Source organism: Cuculus canorus, chromosome 12 (assembly GCF_017976375.1).
Source record: "Cuculus canorus isolate bCucCan1 chromosome 12, bCucCan1.pri, whole genome shotgun sequence".
NCBI lineage: Eukaryota > Metazoa > Chordata > Aves > Cuculiformes > Cuculidae > Cuculus > Cuculus canorus.
In genome coordinates, this window is record NC_071412.1 from 3428536 (window position 1) to 3443447 (window position 14912).

General features: G+C 46.0%; 1 protein-coding gene across 1 annotated transcript in view; it reads left to right on the forward strand.

Moving 5' to 3' along the window:
- GNB5 (G protein subunit beta 5) overlaps positions 1–14912 on the forward strand; it is a 30984-nt gene that overhangs the window by 5301 nt on the left and 10771 nt on the right. The window contains exons 3-7 of the mRNA XM_054077773.1: positions 2822–2933; positions 7453–7589; positions 9595–9636; positions 10406–10482; positions 11986–12118. Coding sequence (XP_053933748.1) covers positions 2822–2933; positions 7453–7589; positions 9595–9636; positions 10406–10482; positions 11986–12118 — 501 coding nt within the window. The remainder of the gene's footprint in view (positions 1–2821; positions 2934–7452; positions 7590–9594; positions 9637–10405; positions 10483–11985; positions 12119–14912) is intronic.

Genomic DNA, 14912 nt, shown 5'->3' on the forward strand with positions numbered 1-14912 from the left:
CCTCGGAACACAGCTGCATTACTGAGTTTAGTAGGTTTAATTTTTCAGACATGAAGATAACACACTAGATGCTTCCTGTCACTTTCCTGCTAAAAGATGCTTTTTTTGTTCTTTTGGTATGACTCTAAAACACTGAATTTTGATTTCCTTGGCACTGTCAGTGTGCTGGAAGGCGTTTCAAATGTGCTGTTTGCTCTGAGGGGCTTTGGAGGGTGTTCCTAGATCCAGCAGTACATTTAATCCATACTGCCTGCTTGTTCTTTTGTCATACTGCATGAGAATGGATCAATTCAGTTCAGGATTCAAAATGTCAAATTCAGGGTTGCCTACGTAGCCATCAGGCTGGTGGGGTGAGGTCACACCAGTTTCTGTGGACAATGAGAAGACTGGAAATACATACACTGCCTTTCACTCTCCAGCAAAGGAACCCAGTTCCTGCTGGCAGATCTGTTGACTTGGAGACCTCAAGTGTGGGTTCAGAGCAAGGACCGAATTCAGCCTTCTGAGCGACACTGAAGAGCTCCACAGCTCTACCCACGCACCCCAGTCCCAACAATGACACTGCTGCTAAGCTCACTGTGGGAAAGGACATTTTTTTCCTGCTCTCTGGGACCCACACTGTGGCCAGGATGTGCCCAGAGCCTAAACAACAGCTGCAAACGTGTATTTTCTTATCTCTCTTCCCGATCTTGACACATCTCCAGGTTGAACAATAGCCATTGGATCATCTATTTTCTGGCTAATGGAAGACAATGGGAGTCATAGAATGGTTTGTGTTGGAAAGGACCTCAAAGCCCATCCAGTCCCACCCCCTGCCATGGGCAGGGACACCTCCCACTGGCTCAGGCTGCCCAAGGCCCATCCAACCTGGCCTGGAACACCTCCAGGGATGGGGCAGCCACAGCTTCCCTGGGCAGCCTGGGCCAGGGCCTCACCACTCTCAGCGTGAAGAATTTCTTTCTTATGTCTGGTCTAAATCTCTCCGGTTTATACCCATTGCCCCTTGTCCTGTATGAGTCAATGTGAGCAAAGTTACTTTGTGTAGATCAAGGACAATTAATGTAATAAGAAGAGGACACAACTCCCCTTCCAGGGAATGAGAAGCTGCAAGGCTGTGTGCCATGCTTTTTCTCTGGAAATGTCAGCTGCTCTGTGTGCCCAGCACACGCTCCGGATCTGTCCCCAAGCAGAGCTCTGGGGCTGTGCCCTGGGCTCCCACCAACACTAAACTGGAGCATTCTTTGTTCCCTTTGGGGTTTTGGAATCTGATCCCTTTTAAAGCCTGGGAAGGGCACAGGCCTTCTGCACGCAGCGGACAGAGGTGGCTTGTTCAAGTGAGGAAAAAAAAACCCAAAACGACAAAAACCCCACCATGATAATACAAAATTTAAAAACGAGGAATTTGAAGCATAGTAGAGAGAAGGGTTCGCAGCTCTGCATCTGTCCTGCTGGCAGAGCAGCTGGGCCAGAGACCACCCCAGTGACCGTCCCCTCGTGCCATACCCAGCGGGTGTGAGGGAAGGATGGAGCTGAGCTGGGATTTGCTAAGCCTGAACAGGATCTATCCCAGTGGGCTATTTTAAAATCCTGTTAAGGTGACCAATAACTTTTTATTTTTCTCTCCTTCCCCCACAGAGTGCAACTTGTGGTACAAACAAATTTGAGTACAAAGCAGAACCACCCTTTTGCATGTATTTCTGGGGAAATTAAGCCTTTTGTGTTATGAAAGTGCCTGGGGATTGTGAGAATTCGTAAGTTTTGCTGCAGCTGGTTTGTATGTTTAGTTATGTTGTCATATAAATATGTCTTGTATCAAGAGACAATATGCAGACAATCTCCAGGCATGGATAAATAACCTGAAAGAATAAATGCTGTCTTGCGGTTGCAAGAATTTATTGATATGCTTAATTGTCTTGTGAGATGTAGCTGTTTCAGCTCAAGAAAGAACCTGTCTTAGGGCTGCAAGAATGTATTGATATGCTTAGCTGTCTTGTAAGATATAGCTGGCTTAGGTCAGGAGATAACCCGAAGGAAGTCTCCAGATATGGTTGGATAACCTAAAAAAATAAAACCTTCTTTTAGGACTCAGATGGTTCTTTGTCCAAAACTAGTACATATACCCACTGCTTTTGTGAGATGGGATGTCTTTTTGAGAAGGGCATCCAATTCAGCACTGAATTGTAAAAGAAAAATATTATTGTCTTTGCCTCAAAGACTTTGTCCTTTTCAATATTTTACTGGTGAATAAGGGTTTCTCACAGGATGTACAGCAAATTCCAGCTGGTGGAGGGCAGGAGGGGAGGCTGACCCCAAGCTGGTGGAGGCCAGCGGGGATGCTGAGCCTGCTGGTGCTGCACGGGGCTGGGCAGGGGCTGCTGGCTCGCAGGAATGTTTTTCCAGGCGGTGTTTCAGGTTGATGCCGTGAATCTCAATAATCAATCCCAATTTGATTATTAAGCAGGTATCCTTTTAATAAGTGGTGCTGGGTTACACATGGAGTAACCCTCCTAATGTGTCCAACTATTGAGACTGGTTACATGACGTTTATACTGCAAGCTGGCCAAGATTTGATTCTTATTATTGCTCGAGCTAATTTATTCCCTTAACATAATGATTTATTCCTTCCTTCAAGGTATTTGTTGCACACAGGTCTGGAGGAGCATCCATTCCAACGCTGGACGTCAGCATGGGGAGGGAGCCCTGGCTGGCTCCGTTGCTGAGGCAGCAGGAGGCTCAGCAGCATCCCTGAGAGCCAGGCGAGCAAACTCCTCCCTCCCTCCCGTTCTCATCTCGTTTCTCTTTCCCTGCTTCCTTTGCAAAGATGGCAACCGAAGGGCTGCATGAGAACGAGACCTTGGCATCGCTGAAAAACGAAGCCGAGACCCTCAAGGGCAAATTGGAGGAGGAGCGAGCCAAGCTGCACGATGTGGAGCGTGAGTTGGGGGACCAAAAGGGGGGAAAATGGAAAACCCTGCCCCAAATAGAAAAGGCGTAGCTGGAAGCCGGAGGTTTGCTGTGATGACAGGCGTTTTTTCGTGTTTGCTGGAGCTTGGACGATTCTGGGATAAATAGGATGCAGATGGGATGCAGGCGATCCAGTTCCATGTGATGGTCCCCGTTCTCCAGCTGCCCCGTGCTGCTTTTAGCCTTAGTGGGAAGCAGGGATGGAAAGAGAGCGTGAAATATCCCCCACGGTGCGATTTCTTGGCACGGTTTTAACGTGCATCATAGCAGCTGAGAGGTTAAACCCCGTGGAAGTTGATGGGAATTGCTTTTAAGGTGGAAAGGCTTAAAAAAAAAAAAAGAAAAAGGAACCCAAGCCAGCTCCTTCTCCACCCTTTTCTTCCAAGGAAATAACTTGCAGGGATCCAGTGGCAATTCAGAGGTGCAGGATGAGCTGTCAACTCACCAGCATCAGTGCGGTTTTAAGACCTGTGGTAAATGGAACAGAATTAACATGGGCAGATTTCAATCGTGCCCTTCCTCCATCCAGGGGGAAAAAAAAAATCAGCTAACCTTGTTTTTATGACGTTTCTCAAATAAGTATTAATATATCTGTCCTGAGATATAAAAATTCTTTTGTTTTCATCATTTGATTTTTTAGAATTACAATGACATAATGTATTGTAGGGTGGAGTTTTTGAGAAAAACATGTAAATTACTGTATGCCCCTGAAATAATATAGCTCACTTTATTAGAAATATTAGCAGGGCATTAGAACTTTTATTTGAGCTATTTTGATGCCTTAAATGTTGAAAAGGAATCTGAGCCTGTATCTTAGTGTTTTTGTACGGTTGAGGGACTGGCAAACATTCTTAAATTTAAGGTGAGGGAGGGTTAAAAGATTATTTGTTTTTGTGGAGTAAATAGGGCATTTTCTTGTCTAAGTTATACAGTCATATATTATATGAGCATCCTATCCATAGGAACCCTTAAATGAATGTAGATGGCCTCATTACAGAAACATTACCATCAATCATTATATTCTCACAGTGCAATTGCTGTATCTTGAGTGGTGGGGCCTCTGTTTAACAGACCTCTTGAATTGATTTTTGCTCACAAAGTTTTACCTGTGATTGCAGTGATACCCTAACTGCGTGTGTCATTGATAGTCATAGGATATTTCTTTGTCATATGTAAAATCTGTAAGCTTACACTGGAAGGTTATGTTTGCATAGCCATGATGTGGGTTTTTAAGACAAAAGTCTTACGCTGCAGTAGAACAGTCACCCCTAGTGATATTTTATGTCAATGATTCATCATCAAAGCTTTTTTTGCGCTTAAATTATCTCCAAGAACTATTTATGTGGAGATGGTAAGTTTCAGAATAAAGCATCTCCTCTGTTTTTGGTTTTGGTTTTTTTTTTTTTCCTCTAGTCTAAAATTGTATCTTTTGCATTGTTTTGCTCTGATCATGACTTTCCTTCTATGGTTCCCAAAACAAACAGCTGGCTGAACCACGACTGTACTTATTTGTTTAACTGGTTTTTGAACAGCAGCTCTCAAAAAATGGGTAGAAAAAGGAAATACTGAATGTGTATTTGATTTGCAGTCTTGCAATTTTAAAGATTCAATTCCATCCCTTCAGATTTTAGGTGTAGATAAAACAGTTTATTCTGCGCATGCAATCCATAAATTTTCAAGGCTAGAAGAGACCATTAAAACCAACTGACTTCTAGCACAGAAATGATCGAAGACCCAATTGTACCTGCATCTCCTGTTCAGGCCAAACAATAGAAAAATAGAAAAAATAGAATATTTAGAAAAATAGCCTATTCTATCCGGACATTTGTAAAACCACTCGAGCTACTTATTGGCTTTAGCTGATCTACTTGCCCGAGTTCATAATTTTCACCTATCTTGAAACAATACTGGAGAATGCTTCATGTAATTATCTGACTCTAAAACCTGTGCTAGGCAGGTGCAGGACTGTTATGGCTGTGGCTGGAGATAAGCGTCCTCAGAGAATCAGTAGGGCTAAGCCAGGCAATTCCACAGAGTCTCGGCTGTATTGACACAATGGAAACTCTTTGCCCATTGTCTATGAAACGTTTGTTTTTTTCAGATAGGTTCTGGACACAAGCATCTTTCCAGCTGCCTGTCCTGTGTTTTCGTGTCTTTTGATTGGATCATTTGGCAGGTTTCCACGGGCAACAGTAGGAGGAAATGTATCTTTTCCTCAGTAGGGTTACATGGTACTTTCTCAGAAGCTTGCTCCTGACCTCCTGTTAGGGTTGGTACAAACAAATTGTCAGGAGCAGCAAGCAGCACTTGCACCTGGCTAGGTGAGGCTGGTTGAGCAGAGATTTCAGTTGAGAACATTGTTCTGGCACAGCCTGTGGGGCTGGTGGTTTTGAAAGACAGCTCTTGAGAAGTTAATCCACTAAAAATCAGTCTCTGCTTTGGGCAGAAATTGCTCCCCTGACCCTGTGCCAGGGAATGAGCTCAAAGGTGAGGATGCCTACTCTTTCGCTGTGACAGCCCTTCCTAGCCAGTGAGCTTTCTTGCAGCTCTAGGAGGGTGATGAAGGGTGAAGCAGCAGTGCAGCTCCAGAGCAGTCACCCACCAGGTGGGACGTGGAGCTCAGCCTCCAGCACATCGTTGAAAAAACTTAAGATTTCATCCACTAACTCACTAAAGCGCATGAGCTTCTGCTTTGCTTTCAAAGGGTTTGAGTCCACTTAACTGACAGCAGCTGAATCATCATAGCGTTCAGCATGGATGAATACACAACAGGGAAGCAATGGATCCCAGTAGCTCTTCTCTAGACGGAGTCATTTTCAGTTCTGGTGCGAGGGTCTCCTGCCCCAGGACCTCTACTTTGCTGTGAGATCTGAAGTGAGTTGTGGCCAGCAGGGCGAGGGGAGGGGATTCTGCCCCTCTATTCCTCTCTTGTGAGACCCCATCTGGAGTATTGTGTTCTGGAATCCTCAACATAAGGAGATGGAGCTGTTGGAACGGTTCCAGAGGAGGCTACAAGGATGGTCGGAGGGCTGGAGCACCTTCTGTACAAGGACAGGCTGAGAGAGTTGGTGTTGTTCATCCTGGAGAAGAGAAGGCTCTAAGGAGACCTTAGAGCGACCTTCCAATACCTAAAGGGGCTACAAGAAACCTGGGGAGGGGCTGTTTACAAACGCTTGTGGTGATAGGATGAGGGGGAACGGGTATAAACTGGAGAGGGGCAGAGTTAGATTACACATAAGGAGGAATACACACCATGATGAGGGCAGTGAGGCCCTGGCCCAGGTTGCCCAGGGAAGCTGTGGCTGCCCCATCCCTGGAGGTGTTCCAGGCCAGGTTGGATGGGCCTTGGGCAGCCTGGGCTGGTGGGAGGTGTCCCTGCCCATGGCAGGGGGTTAGAACTGGGTGATCTTTAAGGTCCCTTCCAATCCAAACTATTCTATGATTCTGTGATGCTCTGTGTGAAGTGTGTCCAAGCTGCCACAGGCTGCTAAGATGCATCATGGCCCTACTCAGCTCCATGCTGGATGAACAATGCTGGAGCAGAGCAAATAGATTTCTTCAGATGATGCTTTCTCCCAGACGTGCAGCGTGAGGCATCAGTGTTACATGAGGCACCTTTTAGTTGTGTCAGCTGCAGTGGGATGGATTTTGTGTCAAAATGAGTTTGCACAATTGGAAATGTAAACTTGTTGAGTTTTTAAGACCTTTACCTGAAAGTACGGCCTTAAATGAGTTATGACTTCTCCACCGAAGGACGCTACTCAGGAAAGTTGCTTGCTTGCTCTCTCTGTTTCTCTTTCTCGTAGAAGAAAAGGCTGACCCACCCATGAAGTCCTTGATGTCTGTAGACACTGTTAAGAAGTTGGGTAGTGCACTCTTAGAGCAAACACCAAGCTTCCCTGCTCACCCAGAGCTGTGTCCTGGCCCCTAGTGCTCCCCTGGCCAGAGGAGAAATCTCTAGCACCAGTTGCTAGTACCTGTATCACACTGTGCTACCACTGTGGTGCTGAGATCTGACTGTGGCTGGGAGTCGCATATCCAGAACAAGTATTTTACCATTGAAATGGTGGAGGTTTGATGCTTACCCTCTTCTTTTTCCTCCAAGACCCAGTAGTGGCCTTCACTTCTGCTGAGTACCTTGAAGCACATGCAAGTCTCTGTTAGATTGAGGATTTCCCACCAAAAGGGGGCAAAGGGGTAATCTGTTGTCCGGTTATAATTGGGTGTTATGGTCTGCCAGAGCTTCAGCTGCTACAGTGCTGGAATTCAAACCCTGGGTGAATTCATCCTTATCTTTATCTGGTGAACATATTCACGTGCCGCCCACCTTGCTTCTACTACCTGCGAGCTCTGAAGCAGAGTTTGTTGGCTTCTACCATAGACTCAAACTTCATGGATTAATTCCTCCAAGTGACATTACTTATGAGCATAGATGTTTGCGAGGGCAGAGCTTTGATGTGGGGTTCTCTAACTGTCAGTTGTTTGCAGTTCACCAGGTGGCAGAGCGAGTGGAGGCACTGGGCCAGTTTGTGATGAAGACCAGGAGGACCCTGAAGGGCCACGGGAATAAAGTTCTCTGTATGGACTGGTGCAAAGACAAGAGAAGAATTGTGAGCTCTTCCCAGGTATGGTGTTGGGCAGATATGTTTCAAAGCTGCTGTTGGGCACTATACAAATCTCTGTTCTACTCTTTGCAGATGAACATGCCGTGAACATTTTCAAGATGGGCTTAAAGCAGTTCACTGGTACTGTAGTCAAAGAATGGTTTGAGTTGGAAGGGACCTCAAAGCCCATCCAGTTCTAACCCCCTGCCACGGGACCCCTCCCACTGGATCAGGTTGCTCAAAGCCCCATCCAGCCTGGCCTTGAACACCTCCACGGATGGGGCAGCCATGACTTCTCTGGGCAACCTGTGCCAGTGCCTCACCACACTCAAAGTCAAAAATTTATTCCAATGTCTAATCTAAATTTCCCCTCTTTCAGCTTAAAACCGTTTCCCCTCATTGCATTCCTGCACTCTCTGATAAAGAACTCCTCCCCAGCTTTCCTGTAGGCCCCCTTTAAGTACTGGAAGGCTGCTGTGAGGTCTCCTCGGAGCCTTCTCTTCTCTAGGCTGAACAACTCCAAGACAGCACAAATCCAAGTTTTTAATCATCCTAAATATTTCTTGATCAGTCATATACAGCTTTTCCCTATACTATCTACTACAATAGAAAACAGAGAGAACTCATCTAAGGCCAATTCTATTTCTTTGTTCTTAATGGTAAAATATTTAGTAACTATTTCAGTTTATGTCATCAGAGAAAAGGCAAGGGAAGAAATGCTGATTCTGCTAGAGATTTCTATGCACAGAAATTCCTTCTGCGGTGTCTATGATTAGTGCAGCCTTGAGAGCCTCTAACATCCTGCCAAAATTACTGCTGGGCGTTTTGGGAAACAGTCCTAACACCTGCTCGAGACCAGTCTTTTGAGCTGGAGGAGGTAATGAGATAATTACTTTCTAGATCCCCTGGTTCATCCTGAGCCCAGTATAGCAATGAGTGAGCTTGTTGCATCTCACAGCTGTTCATTGACCTACATGAGATCTGTCAGGGGTCTCACTTGAGAGATAAAAATAGGCAATCTGCATTGCAAGCCACCTTCAGTTGCTGTGAGTTTTTACCATTCATGGTGATCTCAGCAAAGAGAATAATTTTAAATAATGAATGTCACATTTTCTAAAGGGGTTCAAATGTCAGTGGGTAGATCAGAAACTTGAACTGGCAAGTTGTAATGCATTTTTGCACTTTTTACTCTATTCATGAATCCAGGTACAGCAACAATTGTTGTTCAGTAATAAACATTTTGCTTTCATGATACTGGGAGGATAACAATATTGTATGCATAGGGCAAAGGAGCTGGCATGAGTGTAACTGGCGTGCACTGAGTGATTGTGTTGCCCTCTGTAGAGCGTTCTTAGGATGGCTATTTAGCAGATTGTATCAATGGATAATTGAAGGTTAAGTAAGCGTAGTGAGAAGTAAAGGGAAAACCAGGAAAAGACAGAAAAGGGAAGATGAATAAACATTGCAATGTCCATAAATAGTCCCCATGAGTGCCACCAGCTCAGAAAATGATTTGTAATGCAGGTCACCTCTTGTATTTGTAAGGCCCCATGCTAAGCCGCTGACAGATATCGCCTGGAAGAGGTGGTGGGGTTTGTAGGTGGTGATTACAGGCCAGGAGAAACACATCATGTCTGAAAGGAGGCAAGTGAGGGCTCGCTAGTGGCAGTTTCCTGGGGAGATGGTCCTGTCCATGGTTTGTGTGGCAAGCGAGAGTTCTCATAAAGCCACTAAAAGAGATGGTGGGGGGAAGAGAGGAATAAAAAATCGATCTCTTAAGCCAACATCAGTCATCTCAGTGAGGAGGAGATATGCTGTTCTTCTGGTCAAAGACACAACTACTGCAGAGTGTCTCTTTGGTGCTTTGCTGTGACCGTTGTGATGTTGTGAAAGTGGAGACAAAAATTTCCTTGCATAACAGACTAGGGGATGGAAACAAGCAGCAGTTTTCCTTAAATCTGGGAAGTAGGCTGACAGCCATGTCTCTGGAATGCTTCAATTTCTCTCTCTGTGTGCTTTCATTTAGGATGGAAAGGTGATTGTGTGGGATTCCTTCACTACCAACAAGGTAAGCAAAACTTCAGCGAAAGTCAGATTTCTCTGCATGGACAAAATGACAGTGGGTTAAGATGGAGGGCTGAAGGGCTCGCAGAAGGCAGCAGGTTGATGAGATAACACACAAATCTCCACCAGCACCTCAAACCAAGGGGCCCAGTGCAAACCACATTCCTTGACCTGTTTCGCAGCAAAATCCCTGTCAGCACTGGGATTTGTAGTGGTCTCCAGTGGGAGGCTCTTTGCTGACAAGGGAGGGTTCCCAGCTGAGGACAGAGCCCAGACAGCAAAACAGAGGCCCTCTGTGGGTAACCCCTGTACCAGGTGCCATGTGTGATCACTCAGGATCGTTCAGCCAAGGCTTTCACTGCGAAATGGTGCCCCTGCTCCCCCAAGCCCTGCCGGGGCTGCCTTGCAGCACCCTGCTCCACACAGCTGATGAAAACCAGCTTGTTTGTAACTCCCTTTTATACTTGCAGCAGTGGGGACCTTTTACAGCTCTCAGTAACCCAAATAAAACATGCTCTGTGATCAGTTTGGGACTCGTGAATAAGGTGGAAAGTGTCAGGGAGGGACTAGCCATCCTCCTGCTGCTCTGCTGGGTTCTACAGTTTAGGATTGTCCCAGCCTTACATGTGAGTTGTGGCTGAGGGATACACCTGTACCTTTGACTGACTCTATGAGCATCCCACAGAAATACTGGACTTACTACTTTGCACTGTTTTTCTTGCACTGATTAGAGAAACAGGGACATGCCAGTTTAAAGAGCTGTTGTGTTTCAGGAACATGCAGTGACGATGCCATGTACTTGGGTGATGGCTTGTGCTTATGCCCCATCTGGATGTGCCATTGCTTGTGGGTAAGTTCCCAGTTCCCAGAGCTGCTTACACAGAGAAGCTTGATTTGTAGTGGTGTCCTGGTGCCTACAGCTAGAAGCTTGCGTGCCTCTATTATGGGTGGGAGGGCTACATTGAGTGCCTCTGATTCTGTTCCCATAATGGCTTGTACACTTTATCTCCACTGACTTCAGTGCAATAGCATTTGTTGTGTGTAAGCACGGAAAATAATCCTCTTTCAGCATTTATATCATGGGTTAGGAATTCTGTATGCATGCAACTTCTCTGTTGTAGTTTGGCTGTGTGTTGGATATATCTTATAAGGGAGAGTGGGTTTAGCTCTGTTCTTACTTTGCACTCTTTCTTCTACAAAGTAGAGATTGTTAGTCATTAATGATTACCAGCACATGAATAGATCTTGCCAGAATGGGGTGGAGAGAAGTAACCCCATCCTTGATAATCTCCACGTTTTCTAAGGGCTCAGGCTTGGAAAACTTGAGTTTATGCAGGGGAGAAAACAAAGAGATGGGATGTTGGCAAAATGCCTTTCAAAAATGAACTAGATGGCTCAGACAAAGCAAGCTTGGGGCGAGAGAAACGAACAAAAGGAGACCACCATGCAGGTTGCAAATCTAGGAAGCAGCAGACTAAGACAGGCAGACTCCATAAATGTTTATGGCGAGGGAGTCTGGAAACTATATTTTTGACTAAAACTCAAAGAACAGCAAGAAACCTCGGACTTCTAAGAGAGACAGGGAGGGCATATATGCATTACACTACTTAATTCTGCATTTCATTTGTGCTGTCATTTAAGCACTGTGCATGTAATATAAGGCACAGAACCAGCACCTGGTGGTGTGCTGGGATCCCAGGGATCAGGGCATGGCACATCTCCCACAGCTCTAGAAAAGGGTGAGACACAAGTCAGACTCTTTAGAAAACAGTCCCACCTCTGGCCTGGGAGGCTTAACTAGTGTAACTGCCCAGGAGGAGCACACCAGCTGCAGAAGTCAGTGCTTCTGTTACCTTTTTTGCAAGCTCTTCTAAAAGCCCTGTTCTTCACACCCCTGGCTTGCTCTGTTCTCTCTTTCAGAAGAGTCAGGTCACACGTATTGAAGGTAGATAAATAACGATGCTTAAATACTGCTCGTTGCAATGATGGATGTCAACAGAAAAATGGCAGTTGGGCTGTATGTGAAATATTAACCCTGAGGTGACTGCGATGTCACCTCCCAGCTTATGCTTTCATGAGGTTTCATTCAGTGCCATTTATAAACTCCGTGAGGGTAAAAAATACTGAGGCGCAGCTGTTCAAGTTCTGTAAAGCAGGCAGCTTGGGGAGGCAGCTGGGGCTTCCCTACACAGGGAGATCCCGGACAGCACAATACAGGGAAGTCGGTACTTGTAAGAGTTTGGCAGCACAGCACTGACAGGTGGTTTCCTTCTTATCATCACTCGCCTTTTGTCGTTTTGTCATTTTAACCAGTTCTTCTCTCTCTGTTATTGCTCTTATTACTTTTCTTTAGTGGTCTGGACAACAAGTGTTCTGTGTACCCTCTGACATTTGACAAAAATGAAAATATGGCTGCGAAGAAGAAATCAGTTGCAATGCACACAAACTACTTGTCTGCCTGCAGCTTCACTAACTCAGACATGCAGGTAAATGCATTCCCGACCCGCTGCTCACTGTCGAGCGACACTTAACACGACCTGCACTCGTACGTGATGCAAGTAACCTTCCTTGCACCCAGGGCCACGTTCTGCCCTGTGCAGGGGCTGCAGTGAAGGTGCTGTAAAGAAATGCTGGTGGTCTGTGGCCAGGCTGCCGTGCCTGCGCCCAGCACAAGCCCGTAGCTTCCGCAGAGGGTGCTCGCTGGTACCTGTGTGTTCTCTGCTCCTGGGTCTTTGCCAGCCTGTGTTTTCAGGAGCTCAAACTAATGCAAATAGTTAAAAACTCAGTTCGGCCAGGAGCAGGCTTGGTATGTGCTATGCAAGCTGATGGAGACTGAGCTGTTTGCCTGCTTCATCCTGGCCATCCAGCCAACTTTGCTTTTGCTTCATTCTTAATATTTTTCGTTTGTAACAAGGGAGGTATTCGAGCTTGAGGATGGTCCCACAGGGCCAGCCCTGTTATCACTACATGCAGTGGTGCATTCCCTTGAGAGAAAGGAGTGATGCTATCCCCATCTTGCAGGCGCGGGCTTTGAGCACAGAGGCCCACAGTGGGAGATGATGGCAAAGCCAGGAACTAAATGCAGATGTTCTGAGACTGACCCAGCCTTCCTCTGTAGCAAGTATCTCAAAGATCTCTTTCTCCAGGTACACGAAAGATGATGAAAGGAGCCAGGAGAATCTTCTTGTCCTCTCTGTTTTTTTCATTTAATTGGAGCTCCGCAGCGAAATATGTGGCAGAAAGGAGCATTTTCATTGCTCTCTGTGTCAGCAGAACTGCTGGAAAGGGAATACCTTGTCCCCTTCTTCCAGATATTTGGAGCTCTTCTGAAGGAAGTATCACCTCTCACTGCTTCTGTTTCAGGACATAAGGTGCCCAAGAGTTTGTTGTTGTTTGGGATTCTGTGGTTTCTGTAATGACTCTGAGGTGCTAATTAAAGTTCATTGCCATGGAAACAAGTGGTGGAAGTACCCAGCGCTCAGGCTTGGTTAGTCCTGACCTTCCTGTGCAGGAGCCCTGTGTAATTAGGGCAGCCTAAATTAAGTGGAATGTTTTTGATGAGATAGAAAACCAGTATTCTCTTTTCTTGTCCGTGCCTATATGCAAAGTGATTAAATCCTATGAAGAGAAAAATGATTCTTTATTTTTTGTAATAAAAAAAGAAAGAAAAGTTGGGTCTTTCTTATCCATATTAAATACAGCAAACTACATTGATATTGAAGATGATATTACTATTGTTAAATAATACCACAGTGGGTTATGTGCTTTATATTGAATGATTCAGACCTTAAAATGAATTTTTCTTGTGACTAGTAGGCATATAAGTGATCATTTATAGCACTACACGTTATTATTGAAACAAATACAAGCAGGTGGGTTGGCCAGGCTTCTGCTAGGACACTGTTATGTAGGGGATCCTACAGAATCCCAGATTTTTTTATCTTTCTACTTTTACACAACAGCCTCAGAGTTAAAATTATGTAGTAACTGAGGATGTGCAGTGCAACAAGCGGACTGTGCAGGAGCTTTCCCAGCTGTGTGCGGAGCTGCAATGTTGTCCCAGTTTGTGTCTCCGAGGGATGTGGTACCTGTCTTGGAGCAGTCCTGGCACGTTCTGAAGGTGTCCCCCAACCCAGTGCACCCGCAGCACCGTGCAGTGAATGCCTTGTGAATGCACCACTGCTGTGGTGCTTTGCCTTGGCTGCTGTCTTAAATGATAGCTTGGTTTTTCCCTCAAAGCAATGAAAGACAGAGTAAGAGTTAGGAGTTGGAGTGCTCGTGAGCATCTGGTAGGGCAGTGGAAAGAAAGAAGGTCTGGGGGTGGTCTGTCATTGATTAAAGACCTTCTCATGTTGTGTGACTGCAGAAAGAGGAGAGTCCCACCCTTGCTTCTCATCATGTTCTTACCCTGAGCCAAGGCAAGTGCTGAGCTGCACGGCTTCTCCTTCTCGGTGCCCCACATCAGTCTTGCCAGAGAGAGCCTCCCCCACTTCAGCGCACAGAGACATAGGGAGCCTCGCTTCCTAAATTAGGTATCTGCAGTTTTGTGTGTGATAATTCTACCCCACCACATGACAACGCTCCATGTGTATTAATAGCAACAGTTAATTGGGATGTCAAGTGTTTTGCATAGGGCAGGCAGCCCTACTCCTGGTGCGCCAGGGCTGGGGAGCAGGATGAGGCTCACGGCTATGGCGGAGGAGGCAGAGGTGAGGGTGGCCTCTCTGCCCTTGCCACTGTTCCCACCCGTGGCGCACGTGCTGCTGGCGAGCAGGGGCTGTGTCCCTGCCCTGGGCATCCAGTGCTGCCAGAGCCCCGTGGGGAGCGTGCCAGAGCCTAATGGCAAAGGGGTTTAATTCCCTTTTGGTTTTGGATTCAGGGGGTTGATGTTATGTTTAGAGGGTTTTTTTTTAATAGCAATACCCTGAACTTGAATCCATAACCTTTCTCCTCAGGCGTTAATTGGAGCTCTGAGTTGCCAGTAGAGCCCTCGCTTACACCTTCAGCTACTCCTGGTTCCCTTATCTCTTTCTTACACATTATTACAAGAGCAAATCCTCAGAGCTCCAAGTCTTCATTCCTCATCTGAGTACAAATGTTCCTTGGAACAGAGGAGTGCATTGATCTGGGCTCAGAAGCTGGCCAGAAAGACAAGTCAGGACTTCTGCTATTATCATCTCAGAGTACTATCGTCTCTCTACTGCAGGGTTTGGAACAGGCTGTTCTGCAGCTTTGCAGACCTCTGTTTACGGGAGGAGTTTCTGGAGCATCTGTCAAACA